Genomic DNA, 25628 nt, shown 5'->3' with positions numbered 1-25628 from the left:
ACCCCAAATCCCAAATCCCACCACAAATCTCAAATCCCATTTCCAAATCCCACCCCAAATCACAAATCCCACCCCAAATCCCAAATCCCATTCCCAAATCCCACCCCAAATCCCAAATCCCACCACAAATCTCAAATCCCATTTCCAAATCCCACCCCAAATCACAAATCCCACCCCAAATCCCAAATCCCAACACAAATCCCAAATCCCACCCCAAATCCCATTTCCCACCTCAAATCCGACCCCAAATCCCATTCCCAAATCCCACCCCAAATCCCAAATCCCACCCCAAATCCCAAATCCGACCCCAAATCCCATTCCCAAACCCCATTCCTAAATCCCATTTACCACCCCAAATCCCACTCCCCACCCCAAATTCCAATCTTTTCTCTTCCCCACCTTATCCTTGGAGTTGAGCACCACAGCCTGGCAGTGAGATGCTCAAATCCCACAAACCATCACCATTCCCCACCCCAAATCCCATTCCCCACCCCAAACCCCATTTATCTCCAATTCCCCACCCCAAATCCCATTTCCTACCCCATTCTCAAACCCCAAATCCCATTTATTTCCCCACCTTATCCTTGGAGTTGAGCACCCCAGCCTGGGAATTAGGTGCTCCAATCCCACAAACCATCACCATTCCCACTGGATCCCAAATCCCACTCCCCACCCCAAATCCCATTTCTTTCTCTCCCCCCCTTATCCTTGGAGTTGAGCACCACAGCCTGGCAGTGAGGTGCTCAAATCCCACAAACCATCACCATTCCCAAACCCCAAACCCCATTTATCTCCAATTCCCCACCCCAAACCCCATTTATCTCCAATTCCCAAACCCCAAATCCCATTTCTTTCCCCACCTTATCCTTGGAGTTGAGCACCACGGCCTGTGAGTGGGGCACCCTGACCACACTGTGCTCAAATCCCACAAACCATCACCATTCCCACTGGATCCCAAATCCCAAATCCCATTTCCTACCCCATTCCCAAATCCCATTTACAAACCCCAAATCCCAATCCCCATTTCTTTCCCCACCTTATCCTTGGAGTTGAGCACCACAGCCTGGCAGTGAGGTGCTCAAATCCCACAGACCATCACCATTCCCACTGGATCCCAAGTCCCATTTATTCCCCACCCTAAATCCCATTCCCAAACCCCAAATCCCAATCTTTTCTCTTCCCCACCTTATCCTTGGAGTTGAACACCACGGCCTGTGAGTGAGGTGCTCAAATCCCACAAACCATCACCATTCTTCCTGGATCCCAAATCCCATTGATTTCCCATTCCCCATCCCAAACCCCAAATCCCATTCCCCACCCCAAATCCCATTTATCTCCAATTCCCAAACCCCAAATCCCATTTATTTCTCTCCCCACCTTGTCCTTGGAGTTGAGCACCACGGCCTGCGAGTGGGGCACTCTCACCACGTGGTGCTCAAATCCCACAAACCATCACCATTCCCAACCCACCCCAAACCCCATTTATTTCCAATTCCCCACCCCAAATCCCATTCCCAAATCCCATTCCCCATTCCCAAATCCCATTTCTCTCCCCACCTTATCCTTGGAGTTGAGCACCATGAAACCCCACAAACCATCACCATTCCCAACCCACCCCAAATCCCATTTCCTACCCCATTCCCAAACCCCAAATCCCATTTATTTCTTTCCCCACCTTATCCTTGGAGTTGAGCACCACAGCCTGTGAGTGAGGTGCTCAAATCCCACAAACCATCACCATTCCCACTGGATCCCAAATCCCATTCCCAAATTCCATTCCCCACCCCAAACCCCATTTATCTCCAATTCCCAAACCCCAAATCCCATTTATTCCCCATTTCTCTCCCCACCTTATCCTTGGAGTTGAGCACCACAGCTTGGGAATGAGATCCTCAAATCCCACAAACCATCACCTCCAGCTCCCTCCCACCATTCCCACTGGATCCCAAATCCCATTTCCCACCCCAAATCCCATTCCCAAACCCCATTTCCCACCCCAAATCCCATTTATTTCTTTCCCCACCTTATCCTTGGAGTTGAGCACCACAGCCTGGGAATTAGGTGCTCCAATCCCACAAACCATCACCATTCTTCCTGGATCCCAAATCCCATTCCCAAATCCCACTCCCCACCCAAAACCCCATTTATTTCCCATTGCCCACCCCAAATCCCATTTATTCCCAATTCCCAAACCTCAAATCCCATTTATTTCTCTCCCCACCTTGTCCTTGGAGTTGAGCACCACGGCCTGCGAGTGAGGTGCTCAAACCCCACAGACCATCACCATTCCCAACCCACTCCAAACCCCATTCCCAAATCCCATTCTCAAATCCCATTCCCCACCCTAAATCTCATTTATTTCCCATTCCCCACCTTATCCTTGGAGTTGAGCACCACAGCCTGGCAGTGAGGTGCTCAAATCCCACAAACCATCACCATTCCCACTGGATCCCAAATCCCATTCCCCACCCCAAATCCCATTTATCCCCAAATCCCAAACCCCAAATCCCATTTATTTCTCTCCCCACCTTATCCTTGGAGTTGAGCACCACAGCCTGGGAGTGAGGTGCTCAAATCCCACAAACTATCACCATTCCCAACCCACTCCAAACCCCATTTCTTTCTCTTTCCACCCCAAATCCCATTTCCCACCCCAAACCCCATTCCCAAATCGTATTTCCCACCCCAAATCCCATTCCCCACCCCAATCCCCATTTCTCTTCCCCACCTTATCCTTGGAGTTGAGCACCATGAAATCCCACAGACCATCACCATTCCAACTGGATCTCAAATCCCAAATCCCATTTCCTACCCCAAATCCCACCCCAAATCCCATTTATTCCCCATTTCTCTCCCCACCTTATCCTTGGAGTTGAGCACCACGGCCTGTGAGTAGGGCACCCTCACCACATGTTGCTCAAATCCCACAGACCATCACCATTCCCACTGGATCCCAAATCCCAAATCCCATTCCCCAATAATCCCATTCCCCATTTCTCTCCCCACCTTGTCCTTGGAGTTGAGCACCACGGCCTGGCAGTGAGATCCTCAAATCCCACAAACCATCCCCATTCCCAATCCCAATCCCACAAACCATCACCATTCCCCACCCCAAATCCCATTTCCTACCCCATTCCCCACCCCAAATCCCATTTATTCCCCATTTCTCTCCCCACCTTGTCCTTGGAGTTGAGCACCATGGCCTGGGAGTGGGGTGCTCAAATCCCACAAACCATCACCATTCCCCACCCCAAACGCCATTTATCTCCAATTTCCCACCCCAAATCCCATTTATCTCCAATTCCCAATTCCCAAACCCCATTTATTTCTCTCCCCACCTTGTCCTTGGAGTTGAGCACCACGGCCTGCGAGTGGGGCACCCTGACCATGTGGTGCTCAAATCCCACAAACAATCACCATTCCCACTGGATCCCAAATCCCATTCCCCACCCCAAACCACATTTATCTCCCACCCCAAATCCCATTTATTCCCCATTTATCTCCCCACCTTATCCTTGGAGTTGAACACCACAGCCTGTGAGTGAGGTGCTCAAACCCCACAGATCATCACCATTCCCACTGGATCCCAAATCCCAAATCCCATTTCCTACCCCATTCCCCACCCCAAACCCCATTCCCAAATCCCATTTATCTCCCCACCTTATCATTGGAGTTGAGCACCACAGCTTGGGAATGAGATCCTCAAATCCCACAAACCATCACCTCCAGCTCCCTCCCACCATTCCCAAATCCCATTCCCCACCCCAAACCCCATTTATCTCCAATTCCCAAATCCCAAACCCCATTTCTCTCCAATTCCCAAACCCCAAATCCCATTTCTTTCCCCACCTTATCCTTGCAGTTGAGCACCACGGCCTGTGAGTGGGGCACCCTCACCACGTGTTGCTCAAATCCCACAAACCATCACCATTCCCAACCCACCCCAAACTCCATTCCCAAATCCCATTGCCCACCCCAAACCCCATTTATCTCCAATTCCCAAACCCCAAATCCCATTTCTCTCCCCACCTTGTCCTTGGAGTTGAGCACCATGACCTGGCAGATGGTCCCACAGATCCTCACCATTCCCACTGGATCCCAAATCCCATTTATTCCCCACCCCAAACCCCATTCCCCACCCCAAACCCCATTTATCTCCTACTCCCCACCCCAAATCTGATTCCCAAACCCCATTCCCCATTTCTTTCTCTCTCCCACCTTATCCTTGGAGTTGAGCACCACAGCTTCGGAATGAGATCCTCAAATCCCACAAACCATCACCATTCCCACTGGATCCTAAACCCTAATCCCATTTCCAAATCCCGTTCCCCACCCCAAACCCCATTCCCCACCCCAAATCCCATTTATCTCCAATTCCCAAACCCCAAATCCCATTTATTTTCAAATCCCATTCCCAAATCCCATTCCCCATTTATCTCCCCACCTTATCCTTGGAGTTGAGCACCACGACCTGTGAGTGAGGTGCTCAAACCCCACAAACCATCACCATTCCCACTGGATCCCAAACCCCATTTATTCTCCACCCCAAATCCCACTTCCAAATCCCATTCCCCATTTCTTTCCCCACCTTATCCCTGGAGTTGAGCACCATGAAATCCCACAAACCATCACCATTCCCAACCTACCCCAAACCCCATTTCTTTCCCATTCCCAAATCCCACCCCAAATCCCACTCCCCACTCCAAACCCCATTTATCTCCAATTCCCAAATCCCAAATCCCATTTATTTCCCCACCTTATCCTTGCAGTTGAGCACCACAGCCTGTGAGTGAGGTGCTCAAACCCCACAAACCATCACCTCCAGCTCCCTCCCACCATTCCCAAATCCCATTCCCCACCCCAAATCCCATTCCCCAATCTCCAATTCCCAAACCCCAAACCCCATTTATTTCCAATTCCCAAATCCCATTTATTTCTCTCCCCACCTTATCCTTGGAGTTGAGCACCACGGCCTGTGAGTGAGATCCTCAAATCCCACAAACCATCATCATTCCCAACCCACTCCAAATCCCATTTCTTTCCCATTCCCAAATCCCATTCCCCACCCCAAATCCCAAATCCCATTCCCCACCCCAAACCCCAAACCCCATTTATTTCTTTCCCCACCTTGTCCTTGGAGTTGAGCACCACGGCCTGTGAATGAGGCACCCTCACCACGTGGTGCTGGAAGGCGGCGGTGGGCAGCCAGGCGCGCGCGGGCAGTTTGTGGTTGAGCAGGGACAGCTCTGAGATCAACCTCTGCGTTTTCTGCTCCTTGGTGGGCAGCGTGGCCAGGCGCTTCCCGATGGCCATCAGCGACTTGATGAACTCGCGCTCCGGGGCCAAACGCGCCGGCTGGGGGACCAGGAAAGGTGGGGTGGAAAATTAAACAAAAAAATGAGAAATGGGAGTTAGAAAATGGAGGATTTTAGTGGGATCAAATTTCTGATTTTTCCTATTTCCTGCTCCTCCCATTTCCTGTCCTTCCCTTTTTCCTGCTCTTTCCCCTTCCCAATTTTTCAATTTTCCTGCTGCGGAAAAGAGTCGGGATCAAAGGGAAAGGGGTGAGATGGAAAATAGAAAAAGGAGAAAAGGGAGTTAGAAAATGGAGGATTTTAGTGGGGTCAAATTCCTGATTTTTCCTATTTCCTGTCTTTCCCTTTTTCCTGTCCTGCCCTATTTCCTGATCTTCCCTCTTCCCAATTTTTCAATTTTTCGGCTCCAGACAAGGGTTGGGATTCAAGGGAAAAGGGTTGGGATGAAAAATTTTTAAAAAGGAGATAAAGGGAGTTAGAAAATGGAGGATTTTAGTGGGATTAAATTCCTGATATTTCCTATTTCCTGCTCTTCCCCTTTCCTGTCTTTCCTTGTTTCTTGCTTTCCTCTCTTCCCAAATTTTCAATTTTCCGGTTTCAGAAAAGGGTCGGGATCAAGGGAAAAGGGTTGGGATGAAAACTAAAAAATATGAGAAATGGGAGTTAGAAAATTGAGGATTTTAGTGGGATTAAATTCCTGATTTTCCCTTTTCTCTATCTTTCCATTTCCTCCTCTTCCCTTTTTCCTGCTCTTCCCTCTTCCCAAATTTTTTCACTTTTCCTGTTCCGGAGCCAGCCGCGCCGGCTGGGAAAGGGTCAGGATCCAAGGAAAAGGGTTGGGAAAGGTTGGGATGGAAAATTAAAAAAAAATGAGAAATGTGAGTTAGAAAATGGAGGATTTTAGTGGGATCAAATTCCTGATCTTTCCATTTCCTGTCCTTCCCTGTTTCCTGCTTTTCCCTGTTCCTAAATTTTCAATTTTCCAGCTCTAGAAAAGAGTCGGGATCAAAGGGAAAGGGTTGGGATGGAAAATAAAAAATAGGAGAAATGGGAGTTAGAAAATGGAGGATTTTAGTGGGATCAAATTCCTGATTTTTCCTATTTCCCACCCTTCCCTTTTCCCTGTCCCTCCCTTTTCCCAGTTCTGGACATTTGGGATTTTTCCATCCCTCCCCCAGCACAGCAGGATCCCAATGTTTGGTTTTTATTTTTTTTTCTTTTCTCCTGGAATTCCAGTGCTGACATTCCCAGAGGGATCTCCCAGTCCTTGGGATTTGGGATTATCTGGATCCCTGGGATTTGGGATTTTCCAGATTCCCAGGATTTGGGATTATGGATCCCTGGGATTTGGGATTTTCCAGATCCCTGGGAATTGGGATTATCCAGATTCCTGGGATTTGGGATTTTCCAGATTCCCAGGATTTGGGATTTTCCAGATCCCTGAAATTCAGGAGGATCCTCACTCCCAACCCTCCAAATTCCCAGGATTTGGGATTATCTGAATCCCTGGGATTTGGGATTATGGATCCCTGGGATTTGGGATTATTCAGATTCCTGGGATTTGGGATTTTCCAGGTTCCCAGGATTTGGGATTATCTGAATTCCTGGGATTTGTGAGGATGTGGATTCCCAAGATTTGGGAAAATCCTCATTCCCAACCCTCCAAAATCCCAAAATTTGGGATGATTTGGAATCCCAGGATTTGGGATTTTCCAGATCCCTGAAATTCAGGAGGATCCTCATTCCCAACCCACCAAAATCCCAAGATTTTGGGGTACCCAGATTCCCAGGATTTGGGAAAATCCTCACTCCAAACTCTCCAAAATCCCAAAATTTGGGAGGATTTGGAATCCCAGGATTTAGGATTATCTGAATCCTTGGGAATTGGGATTTTCCAGGTTCCCAGGATTTGGGATTATCTGAATCCCTGAAATTTGGGAAAATCCTCACACCCAACCCTCCAGATTCCCAAAATTTGGGAGGATTTGGAATCCCAGGATTTGGGATTATGGATCCTTGGGATTTGGGATTTTCCAGATTCCCAGGATTTGGGATTTTCCAGATCCCTGGGATTTGGAAAAATCCCCACTCCCAACCCTCCAGATTCCCAGGATTTGGAATCCCAGAATTTGGGATTATCTTAATCCCAAGATTTGGGAAAATCCTCATTCCCAACCCTCCAGATTCCCAAAATTTTGGAGGATTTGGAATTCCAGGATTTGGGATTATCTGAATCCCTGGGATTTGTGAGAATTTGGAATTCCAGGATTTGGGAAAATCCTCACTCCCAACCCTCCACATTCCCAAAATTTGGGAGGATTTGGAATCCCAGAATTTGGGATTTTCCAGATTTCTGGGATTTGGGATTATCCAGGTCCCTGAAATTTGGGAAAATCCCCACTCCCAACCCTCCAAATTCCCAAAATTTTGGAGGATTTGGAATTCCAGAATTTGGGATTTTCCAGATTCCCAGGATTTGGGATTATCTGAATTCCTGGGATTTGTGAGGATGTGGATTCCCAGGATTTGGGAAAATCCTCACTCCCAATCCTCTAAATTCCCAAAATTTGGGAGGATTTGGAATTCCAGGATTTGGGATTTTCCAGATTCCCAGGATTTGGGATTTTCCAGATTCCTGGGATTTGGGATTTTCCAGGTTCCCAGGATTTGGGATTATCTGAATCCCTGAAATTTGGGAAAATCCTCACTCCCAACCCTCCAAATTCCCAAAATTTGGGAGGATTTGGAATCCCAGAATTTGGGATTTTCCAGATTCCCAGGATTTGGGATGATCTGAATCCCTGAAATTTGGGAAAATCCTCACTCCCAACCCTCCAAATTCCCAAAATTTGGGAGCATTTGGGATTCCAGGATTTGGGATTATCTGAATCTCTGAAATTTGGGAAAATCCTCACTCCCAACCCACCAAAATCCCAGGATTTGGGATTATCTGAATCCCTGAAATTTGGGAAAATCCTCACTCCCAACCCTCCAAATTCCTGGGATTTTGGAGAATTTGGAATCCCAGGATTTGGGATTTTCCAGATCCCTGAAATTTGGGAAAATTCTCAATCCCAACCCTCCAAATTCCTGGGATTTGGGATTATCTGAATTCCTGGGATTTGGGAGGATTTGGAATCCCAAGATTTGGGAAAATCCTCACTCCAAATCCTCCAGATTCCCAAAATTTGGGATGATTTGGAATTCCAGGATTTGGGATTTTCCAGATTTCTGGGATTTGGGATGATCTGAATCCCTGAAATTTGGGGTACTCAGATTCCTGGAATTTGGGATTATCTGAATCTCTGAAATTTGGGAAAATCCTCACTCCCAACCCTCCAAATTCCCAGGATTTGGGATTATCCAGGTCCCTGAAATTTGGAAAAATCCTCACTCCCAACACTCTAAATTCCCAAAATTTGGGAGGATTTGGAATCCCAGGATTTGGGATTTTCCAGATTTCTGGGATTTGGGATTATCTGAATTCCCAGGATTTGGGAAAATCCTCACTCCCAACCCTCTAAATTCCCAAAATTTTGGAGGATTTGGAATTCCAGGATTTGGGATTATGGATTCCTGGGATTTGGGATTTTCCAGATTCCTGGGATTTGGGATTTTCCAGATTCCCAGGATCTGGGACTATCTGAATTCCAAGATTTTGGAAAATCCTCACTCCCAACCCTCCAAATTCCCAAAATTTTGGAGGATTTGGAATCCCAGGATTTGGGATTTTCTAGATTTCTGGGATTTGGGATTATCTGAATTCCCAGGATTTGGGGTACTCAGATTCCCAGGATTTGGGAGTATCCAGGTCCCTGAAATTTGGGAAAATCCTCACACCCAACCCTCCAAATTCCCAGGATTTTGGAGGATTTGGAATCCCAGGATTTCAGAAAATCCTCAATCCCAACTCTCCAGATTCCCAAAATTTGGGAGGATTTGGAATCCCAGGATTTGGGATTATCCAGGTCCCTGAAATTTGGGGAAATCCTCACTCCCAACTCTCCAAATTCCCAAGATTTGGGAGGATTTGGAATTCCAGGATTTGGGATTTTCCAGATTTCTGGGATTTGGGATTATCTGAATCCCTGAAATTTGGGAAAATCCTCACTTCCAACCCTCCAAATTCCTGGGATTTGGGATTATCTGAATTCCTGGGATTTGGGATTTTCCAGGTTCCCAGGATTTGGGATTATCTGAATTCCCAGGATTTGGGAAAATCCTCACTCCCAACCCTCCAAAATCCCCAAATTTGGGAGGATTTGGAATTCCAGGATTTGGGATTTTCCAGATTTCTGGGATTTGGGATTATCTGAATCCCTGAAATTTGGGGTACTCAGATTCCTGGGATTTGGGATTATCCAGATCCCAGGATTTGGGAAAATCCTCACTCCAAACTCTCCAAAATCCCAAAATTTGGGAGGATTTGGAATTCCAGAATTTGGGATTATTCTGAAATCCAACCCCACAGGGATTTGGGATTTCCCTTTGGATTCCCCCCTCCCAAAATTCCCACTCCACATTTCCCAAAATCCCAGTTGATTGATTTTTTTTTTGGGATCTCCCACCCAAGGCGCATGCACAAATCGAACGGAAAAAAAAAAAAAAATTGGGAATTTCACAGAGCAAAAAAAAATAAAATAATCAGGAAAAAAAAAATCAGGGAAAATTCAAAATCAGAAAATTAAAAATTCCAAAAATTTCCTCAGGGGGTTCTCTGTTCCCCATGGGGAAAAATATTCCAGAGGTTCCCAATCCCAAAAATTCCTGCGGCTCTCCGGGGGGAAATTCAGAATTTTGGGGTTTTTTGGGGTTTTTTTGAGGGAAAAATTTCAAATTTCTGCTCTTGAGAATGTCAAAATTGTGGGATTTTAAATTTTTTTTTTTTTTGTAAAAATCTCAAATTTCTGCTCTTGAGAATTGAAGAATTCTGGAATTTTTTTAGGGAAAAATCTCAAATTTCTGCTTTGGGGAATCAAAGAATTCTGATTTCTTTTGAGGGAAAAATTCTGGATTTCTGCTCTGGAAAATGTCAGAATTTTGGAAATTTTTTGAGGGAAAAATCTCAAATTTCTGCTCTGGAAAATGTCAAAATTCTGGGATTTTAATTTTTTTTTTTAGGTAAAAATCTCAAATTTCTGCTCTTGAGAATCAAAGAATTCTGGAAATTTTTGAGGGAAAAATCTCAAATTTCTGCTCTTGAGAAGTGAAGAATTCTGGAATTTTTATGAGGGAAAAATCTTGGATTTCTGCTTTGGGGAATGTCAAAATTCTGATTTTTTTGAGGGAAAAATCAGGAAAAATTTGGATTTGATTGGAATTTTATGAGAGAAAAGAAGAAAAATTAAAATAATTAAAACAAAGAATGATTGGGAGGAAAAAAATGGAATAAAAAAGCAAATTAATCTCATCTGGCTGAGAATTTTGGGAGCTAAAACAGCATTTCCTCTTCCACCTGCAGGGGAAAAATGGGAAAAAAATGGGAAAAAATGGGAATTTCTTCATTCCCAGATGGATTTTGGTGAAAATTTCCTCATTTTGGTGAAAATTTCCTCATTCCCAGATGGATTTTGATGAGAAAAAAAAGAGATTTTTATTGATTTTATCCCCAAAAATTTTCCTATAATTCCTCATTCTTGGGATAATTTTTTTTTTAATTTTTTTTTTAAATATTTGAGGATTTCTGGGTAATTCCAGAGAGGTGGAAAAGGAGGAAATGCTGCAGAGGGGGAGAGGGAACCTCCAGAAAAATTGGAACTTACGGGAGCCAGGGATTTATCCAGGCTTTCCGTACTCGAGGAGAATTCCTGGGAAAAGCAGGAAAAACAACAAAAAAAACCAAAAAAAAAAGAAATTTGGGGCAGTTTTTTAAAGAATTTTTTTTTTCCATAAGGAAGAGAGAAGGGAAAAAAGGGGGAGAAAAAGTAAAGTTTAATTCCCAAGTTTTTTGTGGTTTTTTAATTTTTTTTTTTTTTCAGTCCCATACTTTTGGAATTCTGGAAAAAAATTTCAGGAAGGAAAATCTCAATTTTCCTTTTGGGATTTATTATCCCAGCTCAGAATTCCTTGGATTTCTGATTTTTTCCATCACTAAATTCACATTTTTTATCCTTCCCTGATTCCCACACCAAACAAATCCCGTGGAAACGATCCTGAAAATTCCCAAAAAATCCCAAATTTTTGAGGTTGTTTCTGTAAAAATTGGGAATTTTTGGGGCTAAAATTCCTAAAATTTCCCAAAAAAAAAAAAAGACAACCAGGTGTAGATTCCATCTGGAGGGAAAATTGATGGGAAATGATCCCAAATTTTCCCTCCCCTGATGAATTTTGGGATTATTTCCCATCTTTTTTTTTTTTTTTTCCTGTTTTTCCCAAGGAATTCCACCCAGAGTTTCCAGGAATTCCAGGATTTTTTTTTTTTGGTTTTGTGCTTCCCCAGTTTTTTTCTGGATCGTTTCCAGGAGTTTTTCCTCATCCATAATTTATGGAAAAGCTCCAATTTCCACCTCCTCCTCCTTTTCCAGATTAAAAATTCATCCCGACGGGAACGGCGCCAGATTTTTTTTATTTTTTTTTATTTTTTTTTTTTCACTCCAATCCAACCTGGAAAATTCCTTCCCTAAATCCTGATCCCAACTCCCAGAGTTTGGAACAATTCCTTGGTTCCCTCCAGGCATTCCCAGCAGAATTCCCAGTGGGATCAAACCTTGGATTTCTGATTCATTTCCTGGGAATTCTTGGGAATTCCCAACCATTCCCAGTTATTCCAAACCATTTCCAGTCAATCCCAGTCACTCCCAGCCATTCCCAGTTATTCCAAACAATTCCCAGTCATTCCCAGTCAATCCCAGTCAATCCCAGTCACTCTCAATCATTCCCAGTCAATCCCAACAATTCCCAGTCAATCCCAGCCATTCCCAGTCAATTCCCAGTTATTCCCAACCATTCCCAGCCATTCCCAGTCATTCCCAGTTATTCTAAACCATTCCCAGTCAATCCCAGTCATTCCAAACCAATCTCAACCATTCCCAGTCAATCCCAGTCAATCCAAATCATTCCCAGTCAATCCCAGTTAATCCAAACCATTCCCAGTCATTCCCAGTCATTCCCACTCAATCCCAACCAATCCCAGTCAATCCCAACCATTTCCAGTCATTCCCAGTCACTCACAGTCATTCCCAGTCAATCCCAGTCATTCCAAACCAATCTCAACCATTCCCAGTCAATCCCAGTCAATCCCAAACATTCCCAGTCAATCCCAGTCAATCCCAAACATTCCCAGTCATTCACAGTCAATCCCAGTCACTCCCAGTCAATCCAAACAAATCCCAGTCAATCCAAACAAATCCCAGTCAATCCCAACCATTCCCAGTCAATCCCAGTCATTCCCAGTCAAGCCCAGCCATTCACAACATTCCCACTCAATCCCAAATATTCCAAATCATTCCCAGTCAATCCCAACAATTCCCAGTCACTCCCAACCATTTCCAGTCATTCCCAGTCAATCCCAGTCATTCCAAACCTATCTCAACCATTCCCAGTCAATCCCAGTTATTCCCAACCATTCCCAGTCACTCACAGTCAATCCAAACCATTCCCAGTCAATCCCAACAATTTCCAGTTATTCCCAGTCCACCCCAGTCAATCCCAATCAATCCCAGTCATTCCCAGTCAATCCCAACCATTCCCAGTCAATCCCAATCAATCCCAGTCAATCCCAGTCATTCCCAACCATTCCCAGTCAATCCCAGTTATTCCAAAGCATTTCCAGTCATTCCCAACCATTCCCAGTCACTCCCAACCATTCCAGTCACTCCCAGTCAATCCAAACCACTCCCAGTCAATCCCAGTCATTCCCAGTTATTCTAAACCATTCCCAGTCAATCCCAGTCAATCCCAGTCAATCCCAGTTTCTCTGGGGTGGATTCCACCCTCTGGAAAATTCATTTTTCCCGGATTTGGGAAGCGCTGTTCGGTGCTCGGGGCTCCTTTTCCTGCTTGGAATTCCCAGGTCATCCCTAAATCCCAGTCCTGATCCCAAAGGAAATTTGGGATCAATCCCAAAGCACCACATCCCTGAATCCCAATCCTGATCCCAAAGGAAATTTGGGATCAATCCCAAAGCACCACATCCCTGAATCCCAATTCTGATCCCAAAGGAAATTTGGGATCAATCCCAAGGCACCACATCCCTGAATCACAAAATGAAATTTGGGATCAATCCCAAAGCACCACCACATCCCTGAAGGATTTCTGGGATGAATCCCAAGGTACAATCCCAAACCCTGAAGAATTTTGGGATGAACCTCAAGGAACAACCATGGGATTTTCAGTTCCCTGAGCCTTGGAGCACAACCCCAATCCCAGAAAAATTCTGGGATCAATCCCAAGGAACCACCATGGGATTTTCTCAGTTCCCTGAGCCTTGGAGCACAACCCCAATCCCAGAAAAGTCCTGGGATGAACCTCAAGGAATCACCATGGGATTTTCAGTTCTCTGAGCCTTGGAGCACAACTCCAATCCCAGAAGATCTCTGGGATGAATCCCAAGGAATCATCACGGGATTTTCAGTTCCCTGAGCCTTGGAGCACAACCCCAACCCCAGAAAAGTTCTGGGATGAACCCCAAGGAACAACCACAGGATTTTCAATTCTCTGAGCCTTGGATCTCTGGATCCCAGAGGAACTTTGGGATCAATCCCAAGGAACAACCACGAGATTTTCCCAACACACCAATCCTTGGAGCACAACCCAATCCCAGAAAAGTTCTGGGATGAACTCCAAGGAACAATCACAGGATTTTCAGTTCCCTGAGCCTTGGAGCACAACCCCAGAGGAACTTTGGGATGAATCCCAATAAACAACCACAGGATTTTCAATTCTCTGAGCCTTGGAGCACAACCCCAATACCAGAAAAATTCTGGGATGAACCCCAAGGAACCACCATGGGATTTTCCCAACACACCAATCCTTGAAGCACAACCCAATCCCAGAAAAGTTCTGGGATGAACTCCAAGGAACCTCCAAAGAATTTTCAGTTCCTTGAGCCTTGGAGCACAACCCCAATCCCAGAAAAGTCCTGGGATGAACCCCAAGGAATCACCATGGGATTTTCAATTTTCTGAGCCTTGAAGCACAACCCCAATCCCAGAGGAAATTTGGGATCAATCCCAAGGAACAACCACAGAATTTTCAGTTCCCTGAGCCTTGGAGCACAACCCCAAACCCAGAAAAATTCTAGGATGAATCCCAAAGAACAACCATGGTATTTTCCCAGTTCCTGAGTCTTGGAGCACAACCCCAACCCCAGAGGATCTCTGAGATAAATCCTGAGGAACCATCACATCCTTGGAGCACAACCCCAACCCCAGAGGATCTCTGGGATCAATCCCAAGGAACAACCACAGGATTTTCAGTTCCCTGAGCCTTGGAGCACAACCCCAATCCCAGAGAAATTCCAGGATGAACCCCAAGGAACCACCATGGGATTTTCAATTCTTTGAGCCTTGGAGCACAACCCCAATCCCAGAAAAGTCCTGGGATGAACCCCAAGGAACCACCATGGGATTTTCAGTTCCCTGAGCTTGGAGCACAACCCCAATCCCAGAAAAATTCTGGGATGAACCCCAAAGAACAACCATGGTATTTTCCCAGTTCCCTGAGCCTTGCAGCACAAACCCAATCCCAGAAAAGTTCTGGGATGAACTCCAAGGAACCTCCAAAGAATTTTCAGTTCCCTGAGCCTTGGAGCACAAACCCAACCCCAAAGGATCTCTGAGATAAATCCTGAGGAACCATCACATCCTTGGAGCACAACCCCAATCCCAGAGGATCTCTGGGATCAATCCCAAGGAACCTCCACGCGATTTTCCCAGTTCCCTGAGCATTGGATCTCAGAGGATCCCTGGGATCAACCCCAATAAACAACCACAGGATTTTCAATTCTCTGAGCCTTGGAGCACAACCCCAACCCCAGAAGATCTCTGGGATGAATACCAAGGAACCACCATGGGATCTTCCCAATTCTCTGAGCCTTGGAGCACAACCCCAATCCCAGAAAAATTCTAGCATGAACCCCAAGGAACAACCATGGGATTTTCCCAGTTCCCTGAGCCTTGGAGTGGAACTACAACCCTGGATCAGCCCTGGATGAATCCCAAATAACAACCACGGGATTTTCAATTCTCTGCGCCTTGGAGCACAACCCCAAATCTGGAAGATCTCTGGAATCAACCCCAATTCCCAGCCAGCCCTTACCTCCTCCTCGCTCTCCACCTTGGGATTGCTGGCCGTGCGTTTCAGGTTGCTGCTGAGGCTGATGGACACCGTGGCGTCCGACTTGGACCTCTGGTGAGTCCGTTTGGACGGCGACAACCCCGTATCAACACCACCAACACCACAACCACCACCACCTCCCATCTCCCTCCTCCTCCCCGCCGGCTTGAGCTCGTCGGAGAGGATGAGGCGCCGCAGCTTGGTGCCGCGCGAGTGGCGCTGCGTGGAGATGTGCATGTCCGACGAGTAGGCGCCCAGCAGCAGCGCGCAGCGCAGCGAGAAGTCGATGCTCTGCCGGCAGCGGTGCACGATGTAGGGCTTGATGGCGTCGCCCACGTCCTCATCCATGTGGATGTACATGTTGAGGAGTTGGGGTAAATAAAAATCCACCTCGTCGTCGCGGAAGCAGAAGAGGCGGTTCCCGATGTAGGCCTGCACGCCGGGCTCCTTGGAGTTGTACAGGTAGGAGATGGCCATGGAGATGTCGAAGAGTTTGGACTCGAAGAGGCGAAGCAGCCACGACTGCTTGGCTTGGTTCTGGCGTTTCCTGGCCGTCCTGGCGGTGCTGGAGGCGTCCTCCTCCTCCTCCAGGCAGCGCACGGGGCAGGGCTGGCCGTTGGGGACGGGGACGGGGCAGGGAGCGGGGCTGTGGAGCTGTTTGACTTTCTCCAGGACCTCCTGGCACGCTTTCTTGGCCACCTCGGCGTCGATGAGCGCCAGCTCGCCCACGCCCTCCGTGATGACGCTCAGGGAGCCGGGGACGGCGGCGGTGGCGGTGACGGTGTTGGTGACGGTGGTGGTGGAGGATCCGGTGGCTCGGGAATCGCTGGGCTCCGGGGCGGGGGAGTCGCCCATGGTGGAGGGAGGGCGGCGCGGCTCAGAGCTGGGGGAACAGGGTTAAATTGGGAGTTAAATTGGGAATTGTGTTGGGGAAAAATTAGGAAAAATTAGGAGAAATTTGAGGGAAATTTGAGGGAAATTTGAGGGAAATTTGAGGGAAATTTGGGATATAACTGGGGAAAAATTGGGAAAAAGTGGGGGAAATTGGGGGAAAATCAGGATTAAATTGAGGAAAAATCAGGATTAAATTGGGATAAAACTGGGAAAAAATTGAGGAAAATTTGGGATTTAATTGGGGGAAAATTGGGATAAAATTGAGGAAAATTGGAGGGAAATTGGAGGGAAATTGGAGGGAAATTGGAGGGAAATTGGAGGGAAAATTGGAGGGAAAATTGGCACTAAACTGGGAAAAATTGGGATTAAATTGGGATAAAATTGGGGGAAAACTGGGAGTAAATTGGGGAAAAATTGGGGAAAATTTGGATTAAATCATGATAAATTGAGGAAAAATCAGGATTAAATAGGGGAAAATTGGGAAAAGTCAGGATTAAATTGGGGAAAATTAGGAAAAAAAATAGGAAAAAATTGGGAGAAACTGGGGGAAAATTGGGGAAAAATTTGGATTAAATTGGGGAAAAATCTGGATTAAACTGGGAAAAAAATGGGAAAAAATAGGGGAAAAATTGGGGGAAAATTGAGAAAAAATTAGGGAAAAACAGAGGGAATAAATGGAGAAAAAATGGAGAAACAATGGAGAAAAAACGGAGAAAAATTTCGAAAAATTGGGAAAATTTGGGAAAAAATTGGTAAAAAATCGGGGAAAATTTGTATTAAATCGGGATTAAATTGAGGAAAAATCAGGATTAAATTGGGGGAAAATCGGGATAAAATTGGAGGAAAATTGAGGAAAATTTGAGGAAAAATTGGGAAAAATTTGAGGAAAATTTGAGGAAAAATTAGGAAAAAATTGGGGAAAATTTGGGATTAAATTGAGGAAATTTGAGGGAAATTTGAGGGAAATTTGAGGGAAATTTGAGGGAAATTTGAGGGAAATTTGAGGGAAATTTGAGGGAAAATTGGCACTAAACTGGGAAAAAATTGGGATATAATTGGGGAAAAATTGGGAAAAATCAGGATTAAATTAGGGAAAAATTAGGAAAAAATTGGGAGAAACTGGAGGAAAATTGGGGAAAATTGGGATTAAATTGGGGAAAAATCAGGATTAAACGGGGAAAAATTTGGGATAAAACTGGAAAAAAATTGGGGAAAATTGGAGAAAATTGGGGGAAAATTAGGAAAAAATGAGGGAAAAAAATGAGAAAAAACTGGGAAAAAAATGAGAAAAAAATGGGAAAAAATGGGAAAAAAATGGGAAAAAAATGGGAAAAAAATAGGGAAAAATTGAGGGAAAAATTGAGGGAAAAATTGAAGGAAAATTGAGGGAAAACTGGGAAAAAGTGGGGGAAAATTGAGATAAAATTGGAAAAAAATTGGGATAAAATTAAGGAAAAATTGGAGGAAATTGGATTACATTGGGGAAAATTCAGGATTACATTGGGGAAGAATCAGGACTAAATTTGGGGAAAATTAGGGAAAATTCAGGATCAAATTGGGGGGAAAAATGGGTGTTAAATTGGAAAAAATTTGGGATTAAATTGGGGAAAAATCAGGATTTAAAAAAATCAGGATTTAAAAAAATCAGGGCGGCTCCTGTGCTGATCCAAGCACGGACCCTGAACTGTGGGATCATAAAAAACATCCAGGAAGTGTGGAGCAGGAATTCCAGGAGGGAAAATCAGCCAGGAATGTCAGAAATTATCCAGTAATTCCAGGAAAAATCACTCAGAAATTACAGAAATTATCCAGGAATTTTAGGAGGAAAAATCACCCAAGAATTCCAGAAATTATCCAGGAATTTCAGGAGCAGAAAAATCCCAGAATTCCAGAAATTATTCAGGAATTCCAGGAAAAAATCATCCAGGAATTGCAGAAATTATCCAGGAATTCCAGGAAAAAATCATCCAGGAATTGCAGAAATTATCCAGGAATTCCAGAAATTATCCAGGAATTTTAGGAGGAAAAATCACTCAGAAATTGCAGAAATAATCCAGGAATTTCAGGAGTAGAAAAACCCCAGAATTTCAGAAATTATTCAGGAATTTTAGGAAAAAATCATCCAGGAATTGCAGAAATTATCCAGAATTTCAGGAGGAAAAATCACCCAGGAATTGTAGAAATAATCCAGGAATCTCAGGAGTAGAAAAACCCCAGAATTTCAGAAATTATTCAGGAATTCCAGGAAAAAATCATCCAGGAATTGCAGAAATTATCCAGGAATTTTAGGAGGAAAAATCACTCAGAAATTGTAGAAATAATTCAGGAATTTCAGGAGCAGAAAAACCCCAGAATTTCAGAAATTATTCAGGAATTCCAGGAAAAAATCATCCAGGAATTCCAAAAATTATCCAGGAATTTCAGGATTTCAGGAGGAAAAATCACCCAGGAATTGCAGAAATAATCCAGGATTTCAGGAGGAAAAATCACCCAGGAATTGCAGAAATTATCCAGGAATTCCAGAAATTATCCAGGAATTTTAGGAGCAAAAATCACCAAGGAATTCCAGAAATTATCCAGGAATTCCAAGAAAAATCACTCAGAAATTGCAGATATAATCCAAGAATTTTAGGAGGAAAAATCATCCAAGAATTCCAGAAATTATCCAGGAATCCCAGAAATTTTCCAGGAATTCCAGGAGCAAAAACTATTCAGGAATTCCATGGAGCAGAGCCCTGAAATCCCACTCAGAATTCCGAGAAAAAATAAAAAATAAAATATCAGGAATTGTTCCAAACCCTCAAAAACTCTTCCAGCACCGAGGAAAAAAAAAAAGAAAATCAGAAAAATCCAATTTTCCACCCGGATTACAGGGAGGGAATAAAAACGAAAGGGGATTAAACCGAATTATTTCTCATTACACAACTTCCCACCAACTCCAGCCCAAGTTTTTTTTCCAGGGAAAACATTCCCGAGGGGATGAGTGATCCCAACTTTATTTAATCCATGAATTTAAAAGAGGATTTTGGACAACTCCAAAGCTCCCAGATGGGGAGGAAAAGGGGGGGAAGGGTTGGTAAAGGAAAAAGCGGCTGGAAAAGGGGAATTGCGGCAGTGAGGGGATTTGAGAGGAATCTATTGAGGGAAAAAAAAAATTAAAAATAATTTTTAAAAAGTACCTGGAGCGATCCCATCCCGCGAGGCTCCGCTCGGCGAGCCCGGCCCTGCGGCCGGCGCGGGCGGCTCATCCCGGCCACCGGCGGCTGCTGCTGTGAGGGAAAAAAAAAATAAAAAAATAAAAAAATAAAAAAATAAAATAAAATAAAATCAACATAAAAATCCCTCCGCGAGGAAAAACCGATTTCCTGACAAACTCCTGCGCCACCAAGGCCGCGAAGGGAATGAAGAGGAGGAGAGGCCGGACACGGAGCGGCCGCGGAACCGCCGGGGGCACCGGGCTGAGGGGAGAGCGGCGAGGAGCAGCAGGAGGAGGAGGCCGCGAAGGGTTCGCTCACCTCGGGGAGGAGCGGAGGGGGTCGGAAGGGGCCGTGGAGCGGGGCTGGAGCGGAGCGGGGCCGGTCGGAGCGGGGCCGGTGGAGCGGGGCCGGTCGGAGCCTCCCCCAGGCCCGGCCCGGCGCCGCCTCACGGGGCTGAGGGGCGGCCGCCGCGCCACAGCGCCCCCTGGCGGCCCGGCGGACGGCGCAGCGGGGGCGTGGTCTTCTCCATATGGGCGTGGTTTCCTCCATATAGGCGTGGCTTACCCCCATATGGGCGTGTCTTACATCCTTATATGGCCATATGGGCGTGGTTTAAATACTAATATGGTAATATGCGTGGGAATATTACGTAAATGGGCGTGGTCATCGCGCCGAGCACGGAAGAAGGGGTGGCTATGTACATATATGGTAAAGAAGGCGTGGTTTCGCGGTGTTTGGGGGCGTGGCCTCGGTGCGGAACGCGTTTGACGAAAATCGGAGATTTTGGGGAGGGAAAATCGTCTCGGATGTCGCTGTCACCAGGCGGGGGTTGATGGCCTCTTTGTCCGTGTCCTCTTCTAGTGTCGGTGTCGCCTTCCCACCACCAGTGTCCCCTTCCCACCACAAGTGTCCCCTCCCAATGCCACCATCCCCTCCCAGCTCTGATGTCCCCTCCCAGTGTCCCCTCCCTAGTGTCAATGTCCCCTCCAGTCCCAATGTCCCCCTCCCAGTTCTGATGTCCCCTCCCAGTGCCAATGTCCCCTCCCAGTCTCAATGTCCCCTCCCCAGTTCCGGTGTCCCCTCCCCAGTTTCAGTGTCCCCTCCCCAGCTCCAGTGTCCCCGTCCCAGTGCCAATGTCCCCTCCCAGTCCCAATGTCCCCTCCCAGTCCCGATGTCCCCTTCCCACTCCCGGTGTCCCCTCCCCACTTCCAATGTCCCCTCCCAGTGCCACTGTCCCGTCCAGACCCAGTGTCCCCTTCCCACTCCCGGTGTCCCCCTCCCAGTCCCAATGTCCCCTTTCCAGTCCCAATGTCCCCTCCCACCCCCAGTGTTCCCTCCCAGTCCCAGTGTCCCCTCCCCAGCTCCAGTGTCCCCTCCCAGTTCCGATGTCCCCTCCCAGTGCCAATGTCCCCTCCCAGTGTCACTGTCCCCTCCCAGTGTCAATGTCCCTTCCCACTCCCACTGTCCCCTTCCCACCATCAGTGTCCCCTCCCAGTGCCACTGTCCCCTCCAGTCCCAATGTCCCCTCCCCACTTCCAGTGTCCCCTCCCAGTCCCAATGTCTCCTTCCCACTCCCGGTGTCCCTTCCCAGTTCTGATGTCCCCTCCCAGTGCCAATGTCCCCTCCCAGTCTCAATGTCCCCTCCCCAGTTCTGGTGTCCCCTCCCAGTCCCAATGTCCCCTTCCCACTCCCGGTGTCCCCTCCCAGTCCCAATGTCCCCTTCCCACTCCCGGTGTCCCCTCCCCAGTTTCAGTGTCCCCTCCCCAGCTCCAGTGTCCCCGTCCCAGTGCCAATGTCCCCTCCCAGTCCCAATGTCCCCTCCCAGTTTCAGTGTCCCCTCCCACTCCCGGTGTCCCCTCCCAGTCCCAGTGTCCCCTCCCCAGTTCCGGTGTCCCCTCCCAGTGCCCGGGCTCACACACACCACAGCCATACTGGAGTGACTGGTTTTTACTGGTGTGACACAGGGGACCCCGTCCCCGTGCCCGCCCTGGCGTGTCCCTGCGTGTCCCCAAGGGGGGACCCGGCCTGGCTGTGTCCCCACGGTGCCACCCTGGCGCCCGTCCTGCCATCCCTGATGACGCTGACACGGGCAGGGGTGATGGGCCTGTCCCCAAGGGTGGCACTGCCAGGCCTGTCCCCAGAGGTGGCACTGCCAGGCCTGTCCCCGAGGGTGGCACTGCCAGGTCTGTCCCCAGGGGTGGCACTGCCAGGCCTGTCCCCAGTGGTGGCACTGCCAGGCCTGTCCCCAGAGGTGGCACTGACCCGTGATGGGCAGTCCCTGACAGGGATGGTGGCACTGTCTCTGTCCCCAAGGGTGGCACTGCCCCTGTCTGACCAGTCCCTGTCCCCAGAGGTGGCACTGCCAGGCCTGTCCCTGTCCCCAGAGGTGGCACTGACCCTTGATGGGCAGTCCCTGACAGGGATGGTGGCACTGTCCCTGTCCCCAGTGGTGGCACTGCCCCTGCCAGACCAGTTCCTGTCAGGGATGGTGGCACTGTCCCTGCCAGGCCTGTCCCCAGCAGTGCCACTGTCCCTGGATGGGCACTCCCTGTCAGGGATGGTGGCACTGCCACTGCCAGGCCTGTCCTCAATGGTGGCACTGCCAGGCCTGTCCCTGTCAGGGATGGTGGCACTGCCAGGCCTGTCCCCAGGGGTGGCACTGCCAGGCCTGTCCCTGTCAGGGATGGTGGCACTGCCAGGCCTGTGCCCACCTGGGATGGTGGCACTGCCAGGCCTGTCCCCGTCAGGGATGGTGGCACTGTCCCTGGGTGGGCTCTCCCTGTCTGACATGGTGACACTGCCACTTCCAGGCCTGTCCCCAGGGGTGGCACTTCCAGGCCTGTCCCCAGGGGTGCCACTGCCACTGCCAGGCCTGTCCCCAGGTGTGCCACTGTCCCTCCCTGACCAGTCCCCACCAGGGACATTGGCGCTGCCCCTGGGGGGACACTCCCTGACAGGCATGGTGGCACTGCCACACGCCACCATGTCCCCAAGGTGGGGCACCCTGGACTCCACGATGGTGGCAGTGACCCTGGGGATGGACTCCCCCACCAGGACGGTGGCACTGACAAACACGGGCGTGTCCACGATGGTGACAGTGCCCCGGGACAGGCTGCACCTGACGGGGACGGTGACACTGCCCAGGATCCTCCTGTCCATCACGGTGCCACTCAGGGTCACCAGCGCGTCCACGATGGTGGCAGTGCCCCTGGAAGGGCAGTCCCTGATGGGGACGGTGGCACTGCTGTCCCCAAGGGTGCCACCGGCCCAGAACGGGCTGTCCCCAACTGGGATGGTGGCACTGGCGGTGACGGGCGTGTCCACGATGGTGGCAGTGCCCCTGGATTGGCTGTCCCTGACGGGGACAGTGGCACTGCCAGCCAGCAGCGTGTCCCCAGGAGTGCCACTGTCCCTGCAGGAGCAGTCCCTGGCAGGAGTGATGCCACTGTCACTGACCAGCCTGTCCCCAACGGTGCCACTCTGAGTGACCAGCCTGTCCCCAGTGGTGCCACTCTGAGTGACCAGCCTGTCCCCAACGGTGCCACTGTCAGTGACCAGCCTGTCCCCAGTGGTGCCACTCTGAGTGACCAGCCTGTCCCCAATGGTGCCACTCTGAGTGACCAGCCTGTCCCCAACAGTGCCACTCTGAGTGACCAGCCTGTCCCCAATGGTGGCACTGTGACTGACCAGCCTGTCCCCAACAGTGCCACTGTCAGTGACCACCCTGTCCCCAGAGGTGCCACTCTGAGTGACCAGCCTGTCCCCAACAGTGCCACTCTGAGTGACCAGCCTGTCCCCAATGGTGGCACTGTCAGTGACCAGCCTGTCCCCAATGGTGGCACTGTCAGTGACCAGCCTGTCCCCAACGGTGCCACTCTGAGTGACCAGCCTGTCCCTAGAGGTGCCACTGTCAGTGACCAGCCTGTCCCCAATGGTGGCACTGTGAGTGACCAGCCTGTCCCCAACTGTGTCACTGTGAGTGACCAGCCTGTCCCCAACTGTGCCACTGTCAGTGACCAGCCTGTCCCCAGTGGTGGCACTGTGAGTGACCAGCCTGTCCCCAACTGTGTCACTGTGAGTGACCAGCCTGTCCCCAGTGGTGCCACTGTCAGTGACCAGCCTGTCCCCAATGGTGCCACTCTGAGTGACCAGCCTGTCCCCAACAGTGCCACTCTGAGTGACCAGCCTGTCCCCAACGGTGCCACCCTGAGTGACCAGCCTGTCCCCAATGGTGCCACTGTGAGTGACCAGCCTGTCCCCAACGGTGCCACTGTGAGTGACCAGCCTGTCCCCAACAGTGCCACTGTGAGTGACCAGCCTGTCCCCAACGGTGCCACTGTGAGTGACCAGCCTGTCCCCAACGGTGCCACTGTGAGTGACCAGCCTGTCCCCAACAGTGCCACTGTCAGTGACCAGCCTGTCCCCAACGGTGCCACTCTGAGTGACCAGCCTGTCCCCAATGGTGCCACTCTGAGTGACCAGCCTGTCCCCAACAGTGCCACTGTGAGTGACCAGCCTGTCCCCAACGGTGCCACTGTGAGTGACCAGCCTGTCCCCAACATTGCCACTGTCAGTGACCAGCCTGTCCCCAACGGTGCCACTCTGAGTGACCAGCCTGTCCCCAACTGTGTCACTGTGAGTGACCAGCCTGTCCCCAACTGTGTCACTGTCAGTGACCAGCCTGTCCCCAGAGGTGCCACTCTGAGTGACCAGCCTGTCCCCAGAGGTGCCACTGTCCCTGGCTGGCCTGTCCTCTATGGGGACAGTGGCACTGTCACCAGCTGGGCTGTCCCTAACAGGGACAGTGGCACTGACAGTGACCAGCCTGTCCTCGATGGGGACAGTGGCACTGACAGAGACTGGCACGTCCCTGACGGTGCCACTGCCACCAGCTGGGCTGTCCCTGACAGAGATGGTGGCACTGCCCCTGCCTGGCCTGTCCCCAGTGTCCCCAGTGGCCCTGGGTGGCCTGTCCCCAGTGGCCCTGGGTGGCCTGTCCCTGATGGGCGTGGTGGCACTGTCCCTAAGCAGCCCGACCCCACTGCCACTGGCCCTGGGTGGCCTGTCTCCATTGTCCCCAGTGGCCCTGGGTGGCCTGTCCCCAATGTCCCCAGTGCCCCTGCCTGGCCTGTCCCCAATGTCCCCAGTGGCCCTGGGTGGCCTGTCCCTGACAGACATGGTGGCACTGCCACTGACTGGCCTGTCCCCAGGGGTGCCACAGCTCCTGTCCCCACTGCCACCATCTCTGAGTGACCTGTCCCTGATGGGGACACTGCCACTGTCCCTGCCTGGCCTGTCCCCAGGGGTGGCACTGCTCTTACCTGTCCTGTCCCCACTGCCACCATCTCTGGGTGACCTGTCCCTGATGGGGACACTGCCACCACCCCTGCCTGGCCTGTCCCCAGTGGTGGCACTGCCACTAACAGGCCTGTCCCCACTGCCACCATCTCTGGGTGACCTGTCCCTGATGGGGACAGTGCCACTGCCCTTGACCAGCCTGTCCCTGATCGTGCCACCACCCCTGCCTGGCCTGTCCCCAGTGGTGCCACTGTCCCTGCCCAGCCTGTCCCCAGTGGTGGCACTGTCCCTGCCTGCCCTGTCCCCAGTGGTGGCACTGTCCCTACCTGACCTGTCCCCAGTGGTGGCACTGTCCCTGCCCGGCCTGTCCCCAGTGGTGGCACTGTCCCTGCTCAGCCTGTCCCCAGTGGTGGCACTGTCCCTGCTCAGCCTGTCCCCAGCGGTGGCACTGTCCCTGCCTGCCCTGTCCCCAGTGGTGGCACTGTCCCTGCTCAGCCTGTCCCCAGTGGTGGCACTGTCCCTGCTCAGCCTGTCCCCAGCGGTGGCACTGTCCCTGCCTGCCCTGTCCCCAGTGGTGGCACTGTCCCTGCTCAGCCTGTCCCCAGTGGTGGCACTGTCCCTGCTCAGCCTGTCCCCAGCGGTGGCACTG

General features: G+C 49.4%; 2 protein-coding genes across 3 annotated transcripts in view; both read right to left on the bottom strand.

Annotated features, from left to right (window-relative positions):
• The window catches only part of PI4KB (phosphatidylinositol 4-kinase beta), a 43493-nt gene extending 23743 nt beyond the window's left edge, over positions 1-19750 (bottom strand). Inside the window, exons 1-4 of one of the 2 annotated variants that reach the window (XM_033082998.2) lie at positions 19664-19750; positions 15573-16473; positions 11078-11122; positions 5128-5355 (exon numbers count right to left, since the gene is read on the bottom strand). In XM_033082998.2, coding sequence (XP_032938889.1) covers positions 5128-5355; positions 11078-11122; positions 15573-16445 — 1146 coding nt within the window. In that variant the 5' untranslated portion in view covers positions 16446-16473; positions 19664-19750. The remainder of the gene's footprint in view (positions 1-5127; positions 5356-11077; positions 11123-15572; positions 16474-19663) is intronic. The other variant, XM_033082999.2, reaches the window with a different exon arrangement.
• Positions 19751-22160: 2410 nt separating this feature from the next.
• LOC117008629 lies at positions 22161-25300 on the bottom strand. The gene is made up of 4 exons (XM_033082602.1): positions 24072-25300; positions 22414-23003; positions 22247-22287; positions 22161-22181 (listed from the first exon to the last, which is right to left on the bottom strand). Exons 1-4 carry the CDS (start codon positions 24857-24859, stop codon positions 22161-22163), a joined length of 1440 nt encoding a protein of 479 aa, XP_032938493.1. The 5' UTR covers positions 24860-25300.
• Positions 25301-25628: the final 328 nt, after the last annotated feature.

Source organism: Catharus ustulatus, chromosome 30 (assembly GCF_009819885.2).
Source record: "Catharus ustulatus isolate bCatUst1 chromosome 30, bCatUst1.pri.v2, whole genome shotgun sequence".
Classification (NCBI taxonomy): domain Eukaryota; kingdom Metazoa; phylum Chordata; class Aves; order Passeriformes; family Turdidae; genus Catharus; species Catharus ustulatus.
Note: the sequence above shows the minus strand (reverse complement) of the source record. Positions and strands in the feature narration are given on the sequence as shown.

Bases quoted from the DNA above. Each gene is read 5' to 3' on its own strand.
- LOC117008629 (XM_033082602.1), bottom strand. From the start codon at position 24,859: ATGTCTGTCAGGGACAGGCCACCCAGGGCCACTGGGGACATTGGGGAC. The intron at 23,004-24,071 runs GGACAGGCTGGT...TGCCACCATCGT, and splicing joins ACTGACAGTGGCACTGTTGG to GGACACGCCCGTCACCGCCA. The intron at 22,288-22,413 runs CTGGCAGTGCCA...ACAGGGACAGGC, and splicing joins CATCCCTGACGGGGACAGGC to CTGGCAGTGCCACCATTGAG.